Genomic DNA, 24,087 nt, shown 5'->3' on the forward strand with positions numbered 1-24,087 from the left:
CCCTCACTGCCTTCGAGAAGCAGGCAGGGGACAAAGATGTAAGTAGCCTATATTCCTTTCAGAAAAAAATGGGGCTATACAGACTAAGCCTCGGAAAGGGAATTCAGACTCATCTGTGGCGAGGGAGGCTAGGCACTGTGTTTGGGAGGATGGCCCTGCTGTCCCCAAGAACCAGGGCTCTCTTCCTACTTTGACGTGTAACTGCCTGAAAGCTCCTCTTCCCCCCGCAGCGAGATCTGGCCCTTCCTCCTCAAGCCTCTTCTTCCCGCTGGTGGCTCTGGGGAGAGGAATGTGTCCCATATCCACCTCCCTTCAGGCCTGTCCTGCTTCCAGTGATGCCTGGCTCTAACCGTGCTGTCCACCCTAAACTCCTGTCCCATCTGGAACCCTTGTCCCACCTGGGCTTGCACTTCCGGCGCTGACTTCCCAGGGCTGCTTGCTATCCCACCTCTGTTGCACACTGTCTTAAATGTGGAATAACTGGATTCTTACTCCTGCCCCCAAACAATCTGTAACAGGCTTTTACTAAAAATGAGGGATATCAGAGGAGTGCTTCAACCCAGCACAGAGAACAAAATCATTAAAAATGTATTAGATAGTTAATGTAGTGCCTTCAATTGGCATCCACCCTTACTTTTGGAATTTCTGACTCGTTAGTCTAGCCATTGACTATTAGGAGGAAAACCGATGACTAGTTAGCCGACCCCTACCCAGCTCCTCTTCCCTCTCTGGGCCTCAGTTCCCCGCTCCACACGTGTGTCCCTGGCCCAGCTTTCTCTGAGCCCGGGCATATCTGCTCCCCACGTTCTGCTCTCACTCCAGACTCAAAACGGCTTCCATCCTCTAAACCTACTTCTGTGGGAGTGTTTGTTGTTCGGGCTAATGGAGGCATCACAGAGCCAGTCACTCATGTCGGACCTGTGGAAGTCAGCTTTGCCTCCTGTACCTCCCTGATGACCGAAGCTGTGGATTCTAGGTCCAAACCGTCCTCTGCGTCCCCACTGCCACCTCCTCATCAAAGTCAGCATTGCCTCTCACCGCTGGTTCCATTTCATTCTTCACACCACACCCAGAGTGAACTTTGAAGACCAGCCCCGGCACCAGCATGCTTAGATCCCCAATGCCTTCCCACTGCTCTCGGGGTCAGGGCCCATGCTGGAGCACAACGCTCCGCACTTGGGCTGCTGCGGCCTCTGCAGCAGCCTCTCTGGCACCCGAGCTGGGCTTGTTCAGTTCTGCAGATTCACTATTCTCCCGCTCGACTCTGGATCTTCATCTGTGCTACTCCCTCTGCTCTTTATCCACCGAGTTCTCCCTCATCCTCCAAGTGTCAGATGAAATGTCCCTTCTTTGGGATAATGTCTACTGTCCTAAGACAAGGCCTCTCCCCCTGCTCTAGGCTCCATGCACTGGGTAGCACGCCTCTCAGGCTGAATTGCTCCGTGAGGCAGGAGCCACAAGTGTCTCACCCATTGCTGTACCCCCGGCATCCAGCCCCATGGTCGGCACAAGGCAGGCACTCGGTAAGTTCTGTTGAATTGACTGGGAGGAGTGAGAGCACTTGCACAGGCCTCTTCATTAGAAAGGAAGGCAGGGGTGAACTGGCAAGCAATTCCCAAGATTGCAGGCTATAAAACAAGGTTTCTCTCGAACCTCTTTGAAAGGGTATTCCAGTCAAGGGCCTTACCTCCAGCAGCACCCCAGGAGGGCAGATAGGCTCAGGGCTGTGCGTGGCTACACAACCAGGGAAGAAACAAAAAATGTTTAAGGAGCCCCAGACAACCAACCACTGTGGTCTGATCTCCCTCCTGGGGCGATCATACAGGGTTCCTGCTGTACTTAAACCTCGTTCCACTGAATAGAATACCATATTTTTCAGACTATAAGACACACTTTTTTTTCACCACATTTTTTGCTTCAAAGTTTTTTCCCCTATTTCCCTCCTGTAAAACCTAGGTGCACCTGGGGTCTGCACCATAAGGTGCACCTAGGTTTTAGAGGAGGAAAATAGGGAAAAAACTTTGAAGCAAAAAATGTGGTAAAAAAAAATACCTGTGTCTTATAGTCTGAAAACTACGATACATTTTCTATTGCTTTGGTGACAAGTATTTGGCCTTGTGATTCTACTTTCAGCAACCCAAAAGGAAGAAAAGTGAACCTATACAGTCCTGGGGGTACCTCAGGGAGCTGCCCCCCGCAACTGGCCACGGGCTGACTCTGCCAGCAGGGAGGCAGGCAAGCCAGGAAGGTGGGCAGCGATGTGCAAGGTGATGCGGTCACAGCCTCGTGTTGTGAAGATGGTCAGAGAGGGAATGGGGGACTTGGTGGGTGTGCGAGATGAGTGTGCCAGACTTCGTGGAGGTGAAACTACAGGACTGGGTGGCGACTGAGCCTGAGTGGCAAGGTAGAAGGAAGGTGTCAAAGGCGATGACAGAGGCCAGGACTGCTGCTGGGGAGCCCCTGCGGTCCAGAGGAACACGAAGACTAGCCAGCAGCATCTTAGATCATTGTCACACAGCAGCCCGCCACTGCTTACACTTTCGCCAGGACAGCCCTACGGGTCTCTGCAGCCTAGGTCAAGGGGATGCACTCGGAACTCACCTACAACCAAAAACTCCTCACACGCTGAAATGCTAAGTGGTTTCTTCCTGCTTTCAACCCCCAGGCCCATCCCTTCCATCACCATGACAACCACGCTAGGACAGGCAGTTGAGGCATTATCAGGAAGGATCTTTGCCCTCACCTTGGAGATCTAATCTTCCTCTGGTTAGCTGCCAGCTTCCTCTGCATACAGAACACCCCCGCCCGCCCTGTCTCTCAGCCCCACCTCCTTCCTCCACCCTCAGTCCCTAAGCACTGCCAACCGTGCAAGCTTCACTGGGGTCCTTCCACATGGAGGATCAGTGGATCACACAAATTCCAAAATGACCTAAGTCGTACCTGGGAATGAAAATAAAGGTAAAGGCTACCTGTTTAAGGACGGAAACAGACAGAGGCATGTTTCGCCCAAATGTGTTCCTCACTCTCCGGGAAGACCTTGGGCAACCCGCCTCGCTTCTCTGAGACTCAGTTTCCTCCATTTCAATCAAAATACGGTAGTGATGGTGTTACAGAGGTTTTATGAGAATCAAACAAAGTAACACACATGCAGTAGTCAACTTAGAGTCTGACACGTGGCAAATGCTCAACGTCTGCTGTTATGGTCCCTCCCGTGAGCCCCCCCGAGAGCAGGGACTCTGCTCATTGCGTCAGCAGTGCCCGGTGAGTCCACGGCCCAGGCAGGTGCGCAGTTATCACTTGTTGGAAGAAGGAAGGGAGGTCATTACTCTTTAATAAGCCAGGATGGAAGAGAGAGAGAGAGGCAGGCAAGGGGAAATGCTGATGGACAACAAAGGGAGGGAATGTTAACTGAAGCTCTGTCTGAGCCCAGGCCCTTGGACGGACATCAAAGAAGAACGGTCCCTGGTTGTCTGACCGCTACGCTGCACACAGGAAACCAATACAAAATAATGCTGAATGTTAACTGTAATTGAAAATTTTTTTTAATTTGAAATTTAAAAAAGGAAGAGTGTTCCCAACTTGGATCGAGGCCACGCTCCCCAGTAATTACACGTTGAATGAGCGATGCCATCAGCAGATCGTGGAAACACACAGGAGGAAATCTGTTCTGGGGGGAAATCTGAAATGATTTAGGCTTCGCACCTACTTAATCTGAACTGTCCACCGTCACTCGGGAAAGCCACTGATGCAGCAGTAATACTGTCAGTAGCTCTCAGGAAGTCAGGTTTGTGCCCGGATGCTCCAAAGAGAGGTTAAGGCTGAAAATACAGCCTTGGGGGTGTGGTTGAAGCCATGAGAACATGCAGAGAGGAAAAAAAAAAAAAACGCTAAGGAAAGATCACAACAAGAAAAGAAAGAAGAACTATTTCAAAATTAACACTTCTTCTCGATTTCCTATCTTCAGAAATTGTCGGCTTAACTTGTGGGGAGCAGCACTCTAAGAGGGCTGTTGGGGCGATCAGAATTACATGAGGAAACGGTAATTCTTGGCCGCGCTATATCCCAGCAAAATGGGGCACGGGGACAGCACTACTCACTGTACCTGAGAGTGTGCACCTCTTCCTTAGTTTGCAGCACTTGTCTTCTTTAATCTTGGCCACGGAGAACAGGTAGGCCCTGGCAGGATCGTACCCAACTTCAGCCAACACGTTCCAGTAGTGAAGGAGGTGCAGCCTGGTCCAGAAGCTCGGGCTTTGGATCTTCGATATGAAGTCTGTGACACTTGTAACACAATGTGTGAGCGTAAGTCCTTTGAGCATTTCATGCCTTAAAGGGAGTTAGTTAGTCTTCTGTTTACATTCCGTAAGCCTATTCATAAACTTCTTAACTGATATCCTTTGAGTAGGTCAACAAATAACTGTGAACCTGTCACCCTTCAGCAGTCAAAGCCAATGCCACCCATCTGTCCCGGAGGCCCCTCCCCCGAGCAGGCTCCCAGGACCTGCCAAGCAGAGCGAGCCGCTCCCTCTTCTGAGCTTGCAAAGCTGGCTGCGTTTGCTCTGGTGAGGCAGTGCACACACGTTACCAGCGTGTGCAGCAATTCTCTGGCTGCACATCTGCCCCACCACGTAGAAGGCACCTAAGGACTTGGGGCTGTATCTCAATCACTCATGCATCCCCCAGAGCCTACAGCAGTGTGGGAGACAGAGGGGGCCAATGACAGATGTTTGCAGAAGGAACACATAAGAGGATGGGAGGGAGGGAATAGGAGTGGGGGATGAGGAGGGGAGGCAAGAGGAGAGGAGGGTCTAGCAGGAGAACACAGCGAATCCTTTATGCCTGCCCAGCTATAAGTCCTCCTCTTCCCAGAATGCCTCTGAACTTGGAGAGGAATCCACGGGGAGTCAAGGGGTGAACAGAACACTCTGTAGAGCCAGATGATCCAATGGAGCAGCCCTGGGGATCCATCGGCCACACCAGTTGATGCCAAATGGCGGTCCTTCCAATGAATGAATGAGTGTGTCTTGCTCATTCATTCAGGGGATGCTCAGCCCAGCTCAAAGGAACCAGGGCTCACTAAATGCAGAGCAGCAGAAGGAAACGCTCAGTCTGCCAAACACGACATAAAAACAAGGCAACTTACCTAGGACTTGAGAGAAAGTTGCTCAAGTCCCCCCAGCAGCCGCTCATTTTCATATGCCACGGCAGCTCCTGGTACACTCTCCAGAAAGCCGTCTGCCGTTGGAAGTATCTGACCAAAATTCGGTGCAAATGCGTTTTCTTATGATTCACTGGTTTCTGGAAGGCACGCGGGTTGCTTTCTCGAACAGGAGTAATTACACCTATGCAAAAAATCAATGGCATTTGAATGCCTCTGACTTTTTAGTGTATGAAAACACAATAGTAAATAAGTTAACAGCTCTGTGGCCATAATTAGAGACAATGAGGTAGGTTGAAAAAACACTGAAATATTAAAAATGTACCTCCTTATAAATCAGTCTAAATTTACCAAATAATGGCTTACAGTTATGGTCCCCGACCTAGATTTTGAGAAGCTTGTGAACATGTTGATTTTTCACACTGAGCTTCCCCCCTCCCCTAAGGAAATATTTGTGACCTACTTTTCTACTTTAAATATACACCATGGTTACTGCTTAAGTTAGCACTTTCGCATATTGGAGGGCATGCATTTTGGAGAAGTTAATCCACTGCCTGGGTCTCCTAGAGGCCACGAGGCAGCTGGGCGAACTAATGGCTAATTAATGTTGGGGTCAAGGTTACCGCATCTTCATATCCAAAGAGAAATGGTTCCAACAGATCATACAACCCATGAGCAAGCTTCTCAAAAACAAAACGGTTTTGTTTCATTCAACCTTGGAAATATCTCTCCTTGAAAACTGATATACAAGCATTTTTAATTTTCTGTCGGACATTTTTTCTTGCGAGATGAATGGGTCACACAGCTGGATGGCACACCCAGCCCAGCCCTTTGTAAGACCTACAGGGACCGGGGCTGCCTCTCTGCTGGAAATGACGTCCATGTTACCTGCCCCTCTGGGGACACTCTGTGCTAGCTGGTCTAAAATGTGCTGATCTTCCCAAGTGGCATGTGCAGCACTTAAAAAACACATAGGAGGAAAAGAAATGCCACCCCCCTCAGTGTGTGGCGCAGGCATTTTTGTGGATCATAATTGGGAAAGTGGGCGGGGAATGAGAGAGACAGAAAGCTGACAGAAATATTAGCTTGAGTCCAAGATTTGGAGGGTTAAACATGGCGCTGAAAGTGTGCAACACACTTTAACGTCAGACACCATGTTCAATTTTTACAAACAGTCTCTCAAGGAGGATGTGAAAATCCCTGTGATGGCTAATTTTATGTGTCAGCTTGACTGGGCTATGAGATGCCCAGGCCGGTGACATACTACATCTGGGTGTGTCTGGGAGGGTGTTTCTGGAAGAGATTCACATTTGAACCTGTAGACTGAGAAAAGATCACCTCCGCCAGTGCAGATGGACGCCGTCCCATCTGCTGAAGGCCCGAATAGCAACAAAAAAGAGGAGGGGCGAATTTGCTCGCTGTTCGAATTGGAATATCTATCTTCTCAGCACTTCTGGTTCTCAGACCTTCAGACACCGACCGGGATTTTCAGCATTGATTCTCAGACCCTTGTACTTGAGCTGGGACTACACTACCCACTTTCCTGGGCCTCCAGCTTGCAGACAGCAAGATCCTAAGTTTCCATAATAATATGCGTCAATCCCTCATAGTAAAGATTTTTCTATACATCTACACTGTTTCCCTATATATCTCCTACTGGTCCCGTCTCTCTGGAGGACTCAAATACAATCCCCATATGGCCAACAGAGCTACTGAAAACCAGAGAGACTAGACAGTTGGCCTCTGGTCAGCACGTGACTTGTAACTGCAGAAGCAGGGTTCCACCGTCCTCACTCCGTTCCAATCCTCCTCTGATCGCAGACGGGATACGAGGAATGGCTAAGCCACAGCCTCTCCCGTGTGCACACAAAACTCAGCGCAGTTCTCACGGCAAACTCACTGGCTGACGTTTACATAGTGCTGTTATCTCTCACGATGGGCTACATCTTGCTGGGTGGACAAACAGACCCCAAATCTCAGTGGCTTAAAACACACCAAAGGTTTATCATTCCCATCCCAGAATGCTGGACCCCCAAATCCAGGCCTCCTCACTCCAGGACCGATGGGGCAGTGGCCACCTTGAAAGTTGCCAGTGGCAAGTCAAGGTTCATGGGACAGAACTCGTCCCTAGGCACCACCCAACAGAGGGACCAGGCAGTGCTTCCCATGGCAGAGGGCAGAGTGGGAAATATTGGCAGTCGGCTGAAGTGGTCACCCCCATGCTCATCATCGTGCCAGATGCTGTATTAAGCACCTTACATGAAGTATACTTAGCATTTGTAGTACCCTTATGGTATATACTGTAATCATCCCCATTGTGCAGGTGAGAAACTGAGGCTTAAAGAAGGGTAAACACCTTGCACAAGGTCACACCAGTTCTGTCAGATTCCAAAGCCCTTCCTCTTAAGAAGAAATCATTTCTCATAGAGGCCATGGTGGTTTCCTGTGGGAGGGAAGGTGGACTCCACTGGCCACACTGCGTGCAGGCCTGGGGGTGAGGTGAGGACGGGGGGTGGGGAGTGAAGCCATGCCCCTCCCATGACCATTGCATCCTACGCAGGCGGCTGGCACCTCCTCTCCAGTGCTCTGCCCCCCAGATCCTGGCTCTGCTGCAGGCAGGCACCACAGGCCCACGTTCGGTACTGGCTCTCTAAACAACAGGTGTGGGGGCTTCTAAAATGGCAAGCCCCCCAAAACGGCATCCGGGAATAGCTGTGCATCCACTCAGCAAGCCTCTATTGAGTGTAACTGGAGTGGGCCCCAGGGAAGTCAGACCCCTTTGGGGGTATCTGATGAAACGGGATAATCCTTAGGCCTCACCAGTGGATTTGTACAGATCATCTTGGGAAAGGTAGTGGGCGGGAGGCCGCAGGGGAGATGGGGGAGGAAAACAAAAAGGGAATTCATAACGGCTAATATTTCTGGAGAATTGTCTGTGGGCCAGGCCTAGTCTCAGTGATCGTAACAACTTGAACTGACTCATTGAGCGCTTCCCAAGGAAGAACCCGTTTGAGTTTGGGATGCTTATCATTTTACCAATGGGGGCCTGCGTATGGGGTGGTGAAATGGCATTGCAAGGTCATCCGCCAGGAAGTCGGAGGGCCAGGGCCCACCCCTGGTCTCGCACCAGAACCCACCTCCAACTGTTCTGCTCTGCTGACTCCTTCCACTCAACATAGGCTGAAAAATGGGCTTCACAGACTGGATTGTGGGGAGCTCTCATGGGGTTAGGGGCTATAAGGAGAAACAGAAAGGGCTCTTCCCAGGAAGGGCCCCCTGAGAGCCTGACAAGGGTGGGTTTTGGGGGAGGAGGGCATGCATGGCTCAGGTCTCCCAGGAGATGACTCCTCACACTTCAGTGGAACCAGTACCACCCTGGCACCTGCACGCCTGGCTGCCTTGGGACAAAGGGAGAGGGACCCCTGGCTGAGATCTGGTTTTCTTATGGTGAAATAATGTATCTGAAGTGAATGCCAACATGAAAGCACTAAAAAGAAATGGTGGCTAGAATGGCCAATATTAACCAGATGTGATAATGGCCTTGAGCCACTAAGAAGAGTATTTGTCAGCTTTTCGACTCTCCTAATAGCCCTATTCTCTTTCCACCCCACTGATATGCATGCATGTACACACACATGTATGCACACATGAACAAAGTATATACAACCAAAGAGGGAAGTATAGTAACCAAAGCGGAAAGAGGCTATTGCGTCAGAGCCCAGGGATCAAAGTGTCTCTCTAGATTAGCCAGCTTCTAACAGGAGTAGTCTAAGTTACAAGTCGAATACCATACCAGACAGAGGATGCATTTCAGAAGAAAGAAGTGGACAGGTGCATGTGGCTAAGAGACCAGTTTGCCTCAAAATGGTCAGTATGACATTTAGACAAAACATGTCAAAAACTCGCCTTTTACCAAAGAATAAGGCAGCAGACTGACGTCCTATAGCCCCAGATTGTGAGTCTTTTTCATCCCTGTGGGACTGGCTTGCTTCTCATGCCCGGCAGCACGGAAGGGAACTGTGGCGCTTACCATTCCTGCTGCCACTTGGCAAAGCCTGGTATGTGCAGCCTGCTTCTGCAGCACAGACACTTGTTGTTCTTGCTGTTTTCTGACCACAGTGAATACCGCCAGCAGTACTTTACTTGGGGGCTCACAGGGCCAAGAAGGGGTGCAGCATGTATCCAGAATGTTAACAGCCACATCATGACCCTTTAGTCCAGGGCTGTCAAACTCATTTTCACCGGGGGCCACATCAGCCTCGCAGTTGCCTTCAAAGGGCCAAAATAATTTTAGGGCTGTGCAGATGTAACTACTCCTTGACTGTTAAGGAGTTGAAGTTACATTTGGCCCTTTGAAGGCAACCGTGAGGCTGGTGTGGCCCCCGGTGAAAATGAGCTTGACACCCCTGCTTTAGTCCCCTCATTTCCAAGGCTGTTATCCTTCTTGGGAAAATAGAGAAGTTGAGTGTATTGCAACCCATCATAGACCAGATGAGCAGAAGAGCTGGCATTACATCTAAGAACATCCTCATTTCTTGCCCTGCTCTCTTGCTATATTATGCAACATAATAGATGGTGGGAAGGATTACAGTGTACAAAGGAAACAGTAAAACAGGATTTACCTTTTTAAAAAGTGGAAAAGAACATAGGAAATTTAAAGGGAAATTTGCGCAGCACTCAGACTCTTTTCAGAGGCTGTGATTTCAAGGTTTATAAAGTCGTCAGACCTGAAGTAAGAGTAATTGTCATCACATTCTCTGCTTCTAGGGTGGGGCCTGTGATTGCCACGGCCTCTCAGGTTCAGACTTGCAGTCTTTTTCAGAAGGGGGTAAAAATTCGATTTCAGAACTAGGGCAGAGTCTGCTAATCCCTACCCAACATCCATTCCCTTCCTCTTTGTCAATGACAATCCCACCTTGGCTTAAGGTAGCAGTGTACCAGTTGAAACCCTCGTTTCTAGCTGTGGCCTAATGACAAAATTCTGGGTCAAAAAGACACAGCGGAAATGTTGATGGAAATTTTCTGGAAAAGCTCCTCAAAAGGAAATGCAACCCCTTCTTCCTCCCGTCTTCCTTCCTGTTGTCTGAAATGCAATGGCTGGAGCTCCAGCAGCCATGCGGCTTCTAGTGGTCACGAGCATGAGGTGACTTTGAGAATGTAAGCCGGTGTGGTGCACCAGGGACATTCAAGGAGCTGGGACCCAGATGACACTGGGGAGCCACCAGAGCAGCCCTGGACTGCCTGCTACCAGAAGTGTCTCACATAAGAAAATAAACCCTGGGATGTTCAGCCACTCAAGTCAGCCAAGTACCAGTCTTAATTTATATAAGCATTTTTATACAATGAATATAGATTCATTTCTACTTAAGAAATCCCAGCTTCAAGCTTTCCCTTGTACATGACACTTACCTCCCCTTAACCAGCGGAAGTTTGCACAGATTTGGGTCTTACCAAGAAGCTTGTGCTCCACGGTGCTCCGTAGAGACTGGTGCTGGAAGTACAGGAGCCCACTGGGCTTCTCCTGGACCCACGGTCTCGTGGCATTGCGGAAGGCAGCCCAGTGCAACGTGGTCACTTTGTAACAATTCCTGTAGCCCAGCTTGTCCAAAAGCTGCAGTATCTCATCCTCCGCCAACCCACAATGCGAGATGCTCAGTAAGCACAGAGTGTCGGCCACCCAGCCGTCCAGCCCTGCGTAGGCAACATAAGGACGAGGTTGACAGGATAGCTCACGTGTGCCAGGTTCCATTCTAAACGTCTTAGGTGACTACACTTGTTTCTTTCAGTCATCCTATGGTAGATACTACAACTGCCGCTGTCTCACAACTGAGAGAGAAGAAGCACAGGGGAGTGAAATAACTCACCCAAGGTCACACAGAATGGGGATCTGACTGCAGACAGCCTGGCTTCAGGACCCATATATTTTTTAAGATTTTATTTATTTATTTTTAGAGAGACGGGAAGGAAGGAAGAGGAGAGAAACATCAATGTGTGAGAGACAACATCGATCAGTTGTCTCTTGCACACCCCTACCTGGGGACCTGACCCACAACCCAGGCACATGCCCTGACTGGGAATCGAACTGGTGACCTTTTGGTTCACAGGCCAGCACTCAATCCACTGAGCCACACCAGCCAGGCCCAGAACCCATATTCTTAATTATTAAGTCATCACCTACATTGTCACAACTAATCCATATTAGCTATGGTGACCAGCTGGCATGCTTGCCCATGATTATCCTTAGCATTTCTGCTGAGCAGTCTTTATTAAGATTTCCAAACATGAGATTTGCGTGTATGGGCTGAGTGCTTTTTCTGTGTGACTGCTCTCCTGCTGGCACATGCCCCTTGAGCCAGCTGTTCTTACTCACCTGGCCCTCAGATTTTTTCCAGCACAGCTGGGTTTCCCACTGGCTTTGTGATCAACAAACTCTCAAGAGGTCCCTAGTCCACCGAGAGAAATGACAATGAGGTCCTACTCTGAATTGACCTCCTGTACTAGGACTGAGGAATGAGCCCAGAATCCAGGCCATCTTCAAGCAGAGGCGGCTGTTCAACCCCACCTGTGTAACTTCCTCTGGGTGCCCAGTTCACCAACTTCTTCCTGCACCAGTGGCTGAGCCCCCTGAGCCTGAGTGGGGCCAGTGGGCAGTGCCGGGGGGAAGAAAGTCACCTGGGAAAGGCTACTCACTGGGGGAGAGAGAAGGCGGGACTTCCTGCACACTCCTGAAGTTGTAGGGGTAGCCATAGGCACAGCCACGGACCACTCAGCCTGGCTGAATCTTCTAGAGACCTTGTGTTCACCTACTTGCAGGTCGGGGAGGGCACGCTCAATCTGAAATCAGTTTTCTTTGCAAAAATGCAAACTCCAGAGCAAAAATTGGGGGAGGACAACATGCTGCAGTACCAGGCCATGTGTCTTCCATTCCAAGTATTTCTGCGTCTCTCTCCCTGCCCCGTGTTCCCATCCCTGCTCCCTTTGAAAGTCGCTGTCCTTATAAGAAGGTTGTTACAGAAGAAACGAAAGAGAAAAACTCACCTTCTCACAGACAGTGATTCGTGAGAACAAACTCTGACACTTAAAAGCCTGATTGTTGAATATGAAAAACACAAATTCCTGGCCAACTCAAGGAATATGTTTTTAAAAAACAATAGGTTCAGACAATTATAGGATGGGAAGAAAACTTTTTTTCCCCGCCCAGGAAGAAAAGAGACTTCGCTGAACCAAGAAAGGTGTGGGAGTGGGAGAAGAGAGCGATGGAGCTGTTCCGGGGGTGCTGAGCAGGGCCCGTGCCCCCCCAAACCCCAGCTAGCTTTGAGCAGGGGGGGAATGACCCTCAGGATGCTCCCCCAACAGTAGGGAGGCCCTGAGCTCTGCTTCCAGTCAGGAGCCTAGGAAGAACCAGACTGGAGAGATGGCCCTGGGGCCCTGGGGGAGACCTGTGGGGTCTGGACCTCTACGTGGTGCAGTGAGCATTCAATGTCAGGCGTGTTGAGTGTCTACAAGACTGTAGGCTCCAGAAGCGAACGGAAGTTAGCTGGGGAGAGAGGCCTCCTCGCAGGAGGACGAGGAAATGCGGCAGCAGATGGCAGCATAGAGGGAACGACCCAAGAGCAGAAAGGGAAGCAGGTCTCTTAAAGGACGCCAGACATGGAGCCACGTCAGTACCATCGAACCATCTGGGACCACAGCCACCTCAGTGGAACACAGAAGGGACAGAGGACAATCAAGGACACCGAGCACCAAGGCCCTCAGATCTAAGCTTAACCCAACAGGGACCCAGGAAGGACACACAAATCCTTGCTTGATTTAAAAAAAGAGAAAAAACCCTAAATTGACTGAACAAACTAAATCAATGGAATTAACCTGAATCACCTGGGTTTTCTGCCATCGGTTGAACGGTAGGCTCAAAAGAGATTCAAGAGAGTTACAGAAATAGATAAAGGCCCATTTCTTAGACCGCTGAAAAATGTGACTGAAATGTGTGCCTAATACAATTCTCCTTAGAGTCAGCCCACAGAACTGCCTGGACAGGGTGCCAGACAGCAAATAAAAGCACAGAGCATCCAGATAAATCTGAATGTCAGGGAAACCACAAACTCATTGTTCGTAGCAGTATGTCCCATTAAAATTTGGGATATACTTACACTTGACACTGATTATTTATCTGTAATTCAAATAATTTTTAGTGTATGTCCTATGCACTATCTGGGACATGCTTACATGAGAAAAGTATTTGTTACTTATCTGAAATTCAAATTTAACTGGGTATCCTATATTTTCTCTGACAACCCTATCTCGAGACCCTGCCCCCTGGGTTGGGGGTCCAGCCTATCTATACCTTCCCCCCGCCCTGTGAACACATACCTACTCCCGAAGTCATGGTATCTGAATGTGCCTTTTTTTGTTTAAAAGTCCAACTATAATCTTCAATCCAGCGTTTCAGAATCAGTCCCCAGAGCTCCTGAATAGAGTCCACCGCCAGGTACTCCTTCAGACACTGAAACTCATTTCGGTAGATCCTGCAGTCTTTTAGTTCATTTGCTAGGATCGTGAGTTTTAGAGGATTGAGGTTCGCTCTTTGGCTCAACGTCTGTCTGATCTGTTGGAAGGGGTCTTTGTTGGGAATGGAGAGATAGTGTCTCAGGATGTTTAATTTCACTTCTGTGTCTTCTGTGCCGATGAGCTCCACCGTCCTCACGTCAGGGCGGGCACACAGTGACTTGTGGGCCAGGCTGGTGGAGACGGTGCTCATGATGAACCTGCAGTGAGGGGACAGCGAGCGTGGCAGCCAGGAGAAATCTTTTGCCTGGGGGAGTCAAAGACATTTGAAAAGTTTAAAGATTTCAAAACTACTTCCTGATGGTTTCTAAACTGAGAGTTGGTGGAATATAGGGAGTAAGTATAGGATAAGGGTTGGAGTTATGGAAGGTAAGTAGTATCTTGGAAGTCAGCAATAGGGTGATTCGAAAACACCAATTCCTATTGCCTAGAACCACACTTGACTGACACCTGTCTGTTGTGAATTTGATAGTAAAATGTGGACTCTAAAAAGAGGTTCCGCCCTGGCTGACGTAGCTCAGTGGATTGAGCACGGGCTGGGAACCAAAGTGTCCCAGGTTCAATTCCCAGCCAGGGTACATTCCTGGGTTGCAGGCCATAACCCCCAGCAACCGCACATTGATGTCTCTCTCTCTCTCTCTCTCCCTCCCTCCCTTCCCTCTCTAAAAATAAATAAATAAAATCTTTAAAAAAAAAAAAGAGGTTCCTACAAGCACATATCAATACTTTAACAAAATCCTAGACTTCTGAAGAATGGACTATAGGTATGACCAAAGGAACCCCAAGAGAGTGTAAATCGAGCCATTCACAATTGAAAAAGACAGACACTGTTTTACACTGAAGAATTGTCACTTTGTTCAGTGATGTGATCTTACGCTAAATGGTTTTACTTGGGAATAAAATAAAATTACAAGGACCTAATAAGATCCTTGTAAATTCCTGTAACAGCCTTTCCCAGCACTCCGTCGCCCCTTTATAAATTAAATCCCAAGCACAATTTAATACACTAACTCATTCGGTCCTCCTAACAACCCTCTAGAAAGGCAGAGGAGGAAACGGAAGCAACGAGAGGCTAAATGTCTTATCTAATTCATTCCCACAGCAAGCAGAGCTGGGACTGAGGCTGAGGGTCTGGCTCCAGAGACAGTTTCCTAATCATGCACCAAACTGCTTCAGGTAACTGCCTGGGCAGCCCCTTCAGGCAGAGCTCTGCCTCGCACTTCTTCCAGGCACCCCTCCCCAGAGGTCAAGTCCCTTCATTGGAGGCTCTCGGGACACTACACACTGATCTTTGGCAGCACTTGTCACAGTGGTACTTTTATACTTATTCATGTGATGACGTCATTAACAGCTGCCATTTCCTACTAGGATAAAAGCTCCATTTCTTTGCAGAGACCATGGCTGTCTCAGCTTTATCGTGCCTTTCCCGCAGTAAGTAGCCAACAGTTCTTTGTTGAATGGAAGGTGGTTGCCATGTATTAAATGAAAAACCAAATTATAAAACAATAGGGTGTGTAACTTCATCTACATAAGCAAACGCGTGATCTCTGTATACAGACACCCGTAGGAAACAGAGGGCTATACAACAGGTTTAACAGTGGCAAGACTGTGAGTACATTTAACTTTCTATTCTCCTTTATCATATTTCCTATGAGAAACATGTATCACTCACAGAATTTATAACTACGTCTATTTTATAGTTTTAGACAAAATGCTCCACAAAGTAATGATTGATATCAAGACGTGTCAGAGCTTCCATTCATCCAACACTACTCCAAACAGGGAAAAAACTAAAGATAGTAACCGATCAATGGAGTTTGGTAAGTGCAAAATCAGCGTAGATGAGGCAGATCAAAATACATAGCACAAAGAACACAACAGGGGCCAAATGAATGCCTGACCAAAGTATAGGATAGCGGGGCGGAACCATGTGGGAGTCAAGGCCACAGTTCCTAGCACCAGACTTCCCATTTCTGAGTTCCCAGCCCACCACTATCCATCTCCATGCTGAGTCCCCTCTGTGTAAATGGGGGATGATCACAGTCTTGCTTTCATGCAGTTGTTGTGAGAATTAAACATGTTAAGATCTCTGAAGTTCCTAGGATGGTACCAGGCCCACAGTAAGTGCTGTATCAGTGTTTGTTCCATAAAGTGTAGAGCAGTAACTGTAAGCAATGCTGGCTGTCGCTATAGATATGCAATGCAGTGGAGAGGTACATTCTAAATCATGGGGTTTTTTTCTTATAAAGTAGGTATTATTTTAAAAAGAGATTACAGCCCTGGCTGGCGTAGCTCAGTGGATTGAGCGCGGGCTGCGAACCAAAGTGTCGCAGGTTTGATTCCCAGTCAGGGCACATGCCTGGGTTGCAGGCCATGGCCCCCAGCAACCGCACATTGATGTTTCTCTCTCTCTCTCTCTTTCTCCCTCCCTTCCCTCTCTAAAAATAAATAAATAAAATCTTTTTTAAAAATCTCAAATGTTAAAAAAAAGAGATTACCTTCTGTCCCGAAATGCCATAAATGCCAACCAACTCTTCGATTCCATCTAGTACAAGTACACACGGCTTTAAACTGATGGAAGCAATGAACACTTCTACGAGAAGCGGGAAGACCAAGACATGTGAGTCTTCGTTAAGAACATCGGTTTCAAGCTGAGTACCTATAGCACAGAAATTTGCTTGAATTAAGAGAAATGGTTCCATCATTGCTAGAACATTTAATGTGATGGGGAAGCAGAAGGGGTGGGAGCAATGGGTGCTAATTACAACAGTACAGCTGATGCATATATGTCTGTGTGTCATTAGCAGCCTCAAATTATTCAACCCAAAATAGATCATGATATTTACCACCAGATGTCTCCTATACATTTGCAGGATTTCATATAAAAAATATTGTGTATGACCCAGAACATTACTCTCATTTTCCAAAATGCAAAAAGCGTGTTACAAAGAGTGGGACGGGAAGAGAGAGGTTGGATTACTGTGATTATGAAGTTTCTGAGGCCCCTTTTACTTCGGGTGCCTTTTCAGGGGCTGCGGCCACCACCCTGGGCAGCCCAGCAGTGCACACACATAGCATCTCCCACCCAGTGCTTAGTCTCTTTGGTCCTGGCATATCTTCAGCCTAACATAACCAACCCTAAACTCCTCTACCCACAACACTGGACCCCGAAACTTGGATTCCAAAAATCACCAGGGAGACTTAAGTTATGCACCAGCAAAGGGTAAAGGGTGTAATAGGAGAAGACCAACTTTCAAACTGCCGTAAGGTGACATAGTAGCAGCAACCTAAAATTTATAATCAACTACCTAATATTCAAAGAGCATTTTACTACACACGACTCCTTCCTGTTATTTTTCAGAAGCAGTATTTTCTGTAGACACTTAGGCGCATTAGAATCTAAAAAATGAAGTTATGCAAAGAAGCTCTGATAGATTAAGTCTCTCAAATGCATTAAGATTCTGTTCGAGCCATTTGGAGTAATTATGCTTGACAAATATTTACTGGATGCCTATTATGGGAAAGATGCTGTGCTAGATGACTTGGAGATGAGGGAGATTAAATGATCTATAATACAGAGTCAAGGAGTTAAGGGAAGTAGAAATGGGTCCTGAACACACACACAAAAAAACACTTTTGAAGGCAGAACATGAGTCTGAAGTCTGCTGGAGTTTGATGTAGAACCAGCGCAGTGAAGACAGGGTTCACAGAGAGGACATCTGAGATGAGCCCCAAAGAATGCAAAGGTAGAGACAAGGGCGAGGCTACACCCAGCCAGATGAGGCCTCGGTGAAGGCCTGGAGGGAGCGGGGAGCGTAACCATTGAGAAAGCAGGACGTTGCTCAGAGCAGTGGGACTCACCAAGGGCATTCCAGGGGCTCTACACATCCCACCACACAGGGCGGGGGAGCTCTGTCCCTGATCCACCTGACTGTCAGATGTTCTGTAAGGCACTTAACGTGGGGCGGGGGAGCTTTATAATCACCTAGCTTGAAACCAACCCCATTTTCCAAGCAAACATACTTTCCCCCATGGGTTAAAAACACACTGAATTTTATGAATTCCATTGCCATTTAAACTGGTAGAAGATATATTATTTCATCTTAAACAATACCAAGATTTGTTCACCATTTCATAAAATCACAACCCTGAGAGCCATATGGCGGAAGATGTTTGAGCCTTGAACCCAACATACCCACATCAGCAAGCTCTTCCAGCTCTTGCTTTCACAGCCGTTTGCCACAGAGAGGAAGGCCCCTGCCTACTCCACTGCCCTCCATTGGATCGGGTCTGCGCATTTACATGTGAAAATACACATTATTTTATAATAAATAACTTATTCTCCTCTTTTAGATTATAGTAGAGGGTTGTATTGTTTTTATAGATATTTTTATATGAGAAAATGACCATCAAATCAATGACTAGAAAGTTACACATAAATGTGAGACCTAAAGGAGAAGGTAGCAAAAAAGATTGAGTTTGAGCTTGTGTCACACGATAAATAACATGTTTCAAGAGCAAGAGCAGAAATATTAATCTTGGTGCTTCATCTTTCGAGGTTTTTTTAATCTTTAAAATATGGGCACCATGGGGATGTCAGGCCTTAAATGTCAGACTTTTAGAGCAGAAGGCGTTCTCGGACCTCATCTAGTCTAGTCTGAGCCACTCACTTTGTAGGTGAGGAAGCTGAGGCCTAGAGACGTGAAGGGACGTGAGCACACAGACCACCAGGGGCCGTTAAAACACACATTTTTCTAACACTTTGTCTTCAAACAACAAGTAACCATTAAAGACGGCGTTTCAAGCTTTGTTGTCACCATTTTTTGGTGTTTACGGCTCATCTGGAAGGCAGGGATTGCTCAGCCGTCTCAACGCTGGCCTAGAGGTTAAGTAACAAAACGAATGCGAGCAAACCTCCCAAAGGACACAGACCCTGACAACCACAAAGCATAACATCACTAATAATCATCATCAAAAATATAGTCCTGGGCCAACAAACAAATAGTCAAGGATGATGATGCTTGTGGACGAGATCTGGGTATACAAAGGAGAGCATATGTTCAGTGTTTTTAAAAGCAAATGTTGGGCAATTAAAAAATAAACATAAAAATAATAAAATCACATGTTGGGCAATAAAATAATTTTTCCTCAAAATGATGTTGAAGATAAAGTCAGCACTATTAGTATTGAAAAATGACCCCACACATTTCTCTTTATTCTGACAGGACCAAATGTCTCTACTAAATGACAAGGCCTAGCACCTAATTAAAATGGTAACATCTGGAGTTTTTGAATGCCCAGTTGAGATGGGAGAAGTTATGGAGAGAGGAAAACGTTTAACTGATATCGTCCCATGATACTTGGTAACAAAATGACTTAGCGATTGACAAAAAGGAGGAGTGTTCTTTCAGGGACAGAAGGTGTCACCTGGCTGTCAAGTGTCATAGGCCATTCCTGAATTTATTCAGTTTTGTCCCACTAAAGATTTATTTGTTTGGCCCTGGCTGGCGTAGCTCAGTGGATTGAGCACGGGCTGTGAACCAAGCATCGCAGGTTCGATTCCCAGCCAGGGCACATACCTAGGTTGCAGGCCATGACCCCCAGCAACCACACATTGATGCCTCTCTCTCTCTCTCTCTCTCTCTCTCTCTCTCTCTCTCTCTCCCCCCCCCTTCCCTCTCTAAAAATAAATAAATAAAATCTTTAAAAAAAAGATTTGTTTGAAAGATAGCAGCTGTTTTTATTAGGGGCTTTCAGCACCTAACAACACCTCATTAACGTAACAATTCACTTTGGGAGTAAACTCATAATTGGGCGTAACTGCTTGAGCTCTACGTTAGCATGGCCACAATGAACACCTTCGGGACGTGTCTGAGGAGGATTAGCCATCTCCTCCTGGAGCCACTCACACCTGCTGCCCGTAGTTTTAACGCCAACGACTTTACACACCCTGAGAAAGGCACCCAGGGAGAACTCGTGTGCACACGTTCACCCCACTTACTCACAGACATTTACCACACCCACAGAAAGAAGCTCAAATATCTGTCCCCTCACACGGAGATAATCTACATCCATCACAACTCACCCTGGGCCCCAGGTACCCACTCAGCACCTAGAGGCACACATGGGTACCAGCCCCGGGGGAGGACAGATGAATTCCCAAAAGCAGGCAGTCAGACATGCACAAACGTGTAAACGCACCGTGGGCACCTGGTGACGATGATGATGATAACAGCTAGTATTTATCAGTAGTTACTATATGCCAAGCACTGTGCCAAGTGCCTTTGTTTTTCATTTTTTTATTACCCATATTTTACAGATGGGAGAGTTGAGCCACGGAGAGTTAAAATAACTTGTTCAAGGTCACACAGCTCGGTATCAGTGGAGCTCTCCAACTGCTCCTAGAGCAGAGGTAGATCCCACCTGACTGCTGTCATTCCCTGTGCGTACCTTGGACCTTAATATCTCACGTTCAAAGCAGAGCTTCTATTCCCCTCAAAAGCCACTGCCCCGCCCCTCCAATGCTGTCCCATCTCAGTGAACGGCCCTCATCGCCTAGTTCCCTGAAGCCAAAAACTAGGAGTTGTCCTCACTTCCACCCTCTCCTTCATCCCCGACATTTGATTCCTCAGCAAATCCTCAATCCATCCCAAGCCTGCCACCTCCTCCGCTACTGCCCTCCCTCACAGCACCCTCGGCTCCTGCCTGGGTCATTGCAATAGCCTCTGACAAGGGCCCTGCCTCCACGCTTGCTCCCCTACATGCATTTTCTCCACCTCAGCCTGATTTTGACCTTTCAAAAATATCAGTGAAATCATGTCCTACCCCAGCTGAAAGCCCTCTACTGGCCTCCCGTTACACTGTAAAAAAAGAGTAATAAGAATAAACCACTGTAAAATAGAGTCAGAGCTGCTATCTCTGAGGAACTGCTTTGCATGTCTCATACCTCAAACCTTTGGAAGGTTAAAATTGGCCAAAATAAGCTTTGGACTGGGCCCACTAAAGCAGCATTGAGTCCCGGAGAACTGTTTGCAAGGATAACCAGAAAGTGGCTATACGACTACTGGAGTGAAGTCTACCTGACTTAACGTGGAAATATCGTTTACAGTTGCTGTCACTGGGTTGGCTTGTCTGCACCCATAGAAGAGCCTTCCTTCTACTGATGTCATTGTTCCCTCCCCTTTCTCATAAACACCCCTCGTCTTTGTCTCTGAATCAGAACGCTGTTTGGACTTCTGCCTGAATCCGTGCTCCCTGAATAGCTCTTCTTCTTTTATCTCAAATAAATATTGGCTGCCTCCCACTTAGGCCTTTTACTTTTGGGTTAACAGTACTCGGTAGAATCCAGACCTAACATTCCGTCCTGTGAGACTCTAATGTGAAGTAGCCCGGCCTTGACCTCCGGCTGCACCTGGCCACTGCAGCCCACTACGGTCTGGTCACACTGGCCTTCTTCCCCTTCCTCACTCACTCAGCTTGGTTCCCAGCTCACGGCCTGTATTACCTTCGCTGTTCCCTCCGCCTGGAATGTTCTTCCTTCTGATTGCCACGTGACTGGCTGCTCCCTGTCTGTGAGGTGTCCCTGGAGATGGTTGCAGAGAGGGCTGCTTGTCCTACAGAAGTTCATGCTCCCCCTGCCAGAGCATGGGGTTAGCTTCCTATCCCCCCAATGCCCGTGTGGCTGGGCAGGCTCTGGGTAGCCAGGTTCTTGCCAGAAGAACGAGAGTAGAAGTGGTGTGTATCGCTGTCAGGCCGGAACTTGAAAGGAACAGGTGTGCCTTTTGCACTTTTTCCCTCTTCCTTTAGCCAGGCACAGAAGGTTCTGAGTTGAGGCATTACAGGATGACACAACCTCAAGATGGAAGGAGCATGTGTCTCCAAATCACCGTGTGGCAGGAAGCTACTTGTCACCTAACTAGGAACCCCATACTGGCCTGTTTCATGAGTGAGAAACCGCATTAGAGAAGCCACTGAAATGAGATTTGTTACATTACCTAGAATGACTCTAATACAGAGACACACTCCCTGGTCACTCAATATAAATAGACACCCTATCACCTCATCACATCACTTTGCACGGCATGCATCACCATTAGGTTTCCTGTTTACCTGCCTTTTTCAGCTGGGACATCCTATCTATGGGAGCCATGACCTCATGTGCCTGACTCACTCATATGCACCCAGAACCCAGACAGCGCCTGACACAGAACAGGCAACCAACACATATTCTGAATGAATGAACGAGTAAATAAGTGTGTTCAATAAATGAGGAGGAGAAACAACAGTTGAAAGCCACATCATGCCTTGGAGGATGTTTCCTTCTTGTCTTCTCTGCCTGGGAGGCTACCTCTGAGATGCTGGCCTGGCTCCCTCCTTCACATATTTACTCGGATGTGCCTTCTCGGTTAGGCTTTGCCAGACTACAATGTTTCAATCCTAACAGTTCTTACATGCACATACTGCTTACCTTCTTTCTCTGCTTTGTTTTTCTGCATAGAATTTATTATCATCAAACAGTCTACACCTTTTATCTAGTGAGTTCACTCACTGTCCTCCCTCCCTTCCCCAATAACATGAAAAGTCCGTGAGGGTAAAGAATTTTGTCCATTTTGTTCACCGTTGTATCCCCACTGCCTAGAATAGTGCCCTGGCATGCAAAGTTCTCAATACTTGGTAAAGGAAAGAAGGAGGTAAGGAGGGGAGGAGAGAAGGGAAGGAGGAATGGAGGGAGGGAGGAAGAAAATTTAATTCTGTGAGAAGAAATGGGCACATATGTAGCTGAAACAATAGAGGGGTTTGATTAAAACAAGAGAAAAATAGCCACATGGGCAGAAGACAGAATAACTGATTTCTAACAAACTTTTCTGAATACATTTAGAAGCTTGAGTCCATTACCATAGTTTTTGCCCTGTAACTCTGTGATGAAGTAATGTATCACAGACATGATGTCGCTGCTTTCACAGGTGCTGCCCACAAAGTGAGGGACCATCAGGATATTTGGATATTTCTTTTTGAAATAATTCACCCAGTTGGCAATCAGAGTGGACTTCCCACAGCCACGTTCTCCAGATAAAAGCAAAATAGACTTGGAGCTTGAAGGAGAATGTCGTCTAAAAAATAAAAGGGTAAAACATTAGTAAATATTAGTACATCCTCTTGACTAAGAATATTTACCAAGGAAAAGAGGAAGGGATGGATGGAGAGAGGGAGAAAAATTTTCCCACATATGCTTGGGTCTAAGAGATATGAAATTCTAATCTGTCAACTTGGGCCTCCATTGGCTCCCGATAAAACCCTCTGGGCTTTAGCTTTGTCCCGTGTAAAGTCAGGGCAGTAGAGAGATGGCAACCTCATAAGGCCTTTCGGCCACACAGACCCAAGGGCTGTCCAACCCTATGAATACAGGGTTACATAAAGGGCCCAGGGAGGGAGACTCTTCCAAGTCAGGCCACTGCCCTTGTATCTGCCCTGCTCATCCCTCCCCAGAGTAACAGCCACCACCAGCAGACTGGTCCCCCAGGTAACATCATATTAGGAGAGAATAAAAAACTCTAGCCCTCATATGCCAAGGGTACCCATCAACCCTGATCGCCATGACGTTAGAAACTCAGTGATGAGATGACCCTAGTTGTTAGGGACTCACTGAGAAGCCTGCTCCCCTACTGGGGTCTTCTGGCTTGTACCACAGCAGAAATATGGTTCCTTTGAACGGGCATGAACATAAATTAACTTGGCCCATTGCTTAATTTTTAGTGAAAAGGTTCTGGGCATTCATAGGACTCCCAGGTCTGTGGGTAGCACTGCATGGAGGCTCCAGAGCTGCTCCTCACACACTGCAGCGTAATAAGTATGTGTTTAGTGAGTTTTCATTGCTGCAAGTTCCTTGAGGGCAGATGCCAGGCTCCTTTCATTCCCTATGGCATAGCTAGTGGCTGGCACAGTACCTCATCATCAAGTGTTGAGTGAGTGAGGGAAAGAAAACAAATAAGCCTGATATTGAGTGTCAGCGAATCCAGAGGATCAGTCTGAAAACCCATTTAAATAAGAACCCTAGAGCAGATTCATTAACTACTAGTTACTCCAGAAGAATTCCATCTCCATTTGTATGAACCTGAAACTAGTATCTCATTGCTTTAATTATTTAGCCATTAAATTTGAATGGCAGAATTTGATTTCGTGTCCCACTTCCAACTTGTCCCTCGTTCAGACTATCCTCCACCACGCTGCCAGAGTGAGCCTTCGAATGTGTCATACAGGTCATCGCTCAGCTCAAAAGCAGTGAAAGCCCAAGTCCTTAGGATGACCCATGAGACCAGACAAAACCCACATCCTGCCCCCACCTGTTACATCTCCAACCTCACCCCACC

The 24,087-nt window shown here is 47.5% G+C and overlaps 1 protein-coding gene across 1 annotated transcript in view; it reads right to left on the minus strand.

Moving 5' to 3' along the window:
- The window catches only part of LOC114513918 (putative tetratricopeptide repeat protein 41), a 70,731-nt gene that overhangs the window by 25,503 nt on the left and 21,141 nt on the right, over window positions 1-24,087 (minus strand). The window contains exons 4-9 of the mRNA XM_036019504.1: window positions 22,616-22,830; window positions 16,219-16,379; window positions 13,526-13,967; window positions 10,610-10,849; window positions 5,144-5,342; window positions 4,103-4,281 (exon numbers count right to left, since the gene is read on the minus strand). Of these exons, the coding sequence (XP_035875397.1) occupies window positions 4,103-4,281; window positions 5,144-5,342; window positions 10,610-10,849; window positions 13,526-13,967; window positions 16,219-16,379; window positions 22,616-22,830 (1,436 nt within the window). The remainder of the gene's footprint in view (window positions 1-4,102; window positions 4,282-5,143; window positions 5,343-10,609; window positions 10,850-13,525; window positions 13,968-16,218; window positions 16,380-22,615; window positions 22,831-24,087) is intronic.

This window comes from Phyllostomus discolor, chromosome 2, assembly GCF_004126475.2.
Source record: "Phyllostomus discolor isolate MPI-MPIP mPhyDis1 chromosome 2, mPhyDis1.pri.v3, whole genome shotgun sequence".
Lineage (NCBI taxonomy): Eukaryota > Metazoa > Chordata > Mammalia > Chiroptera > Phyllostomidae > Phyllostomus > Phyllostomus discolor.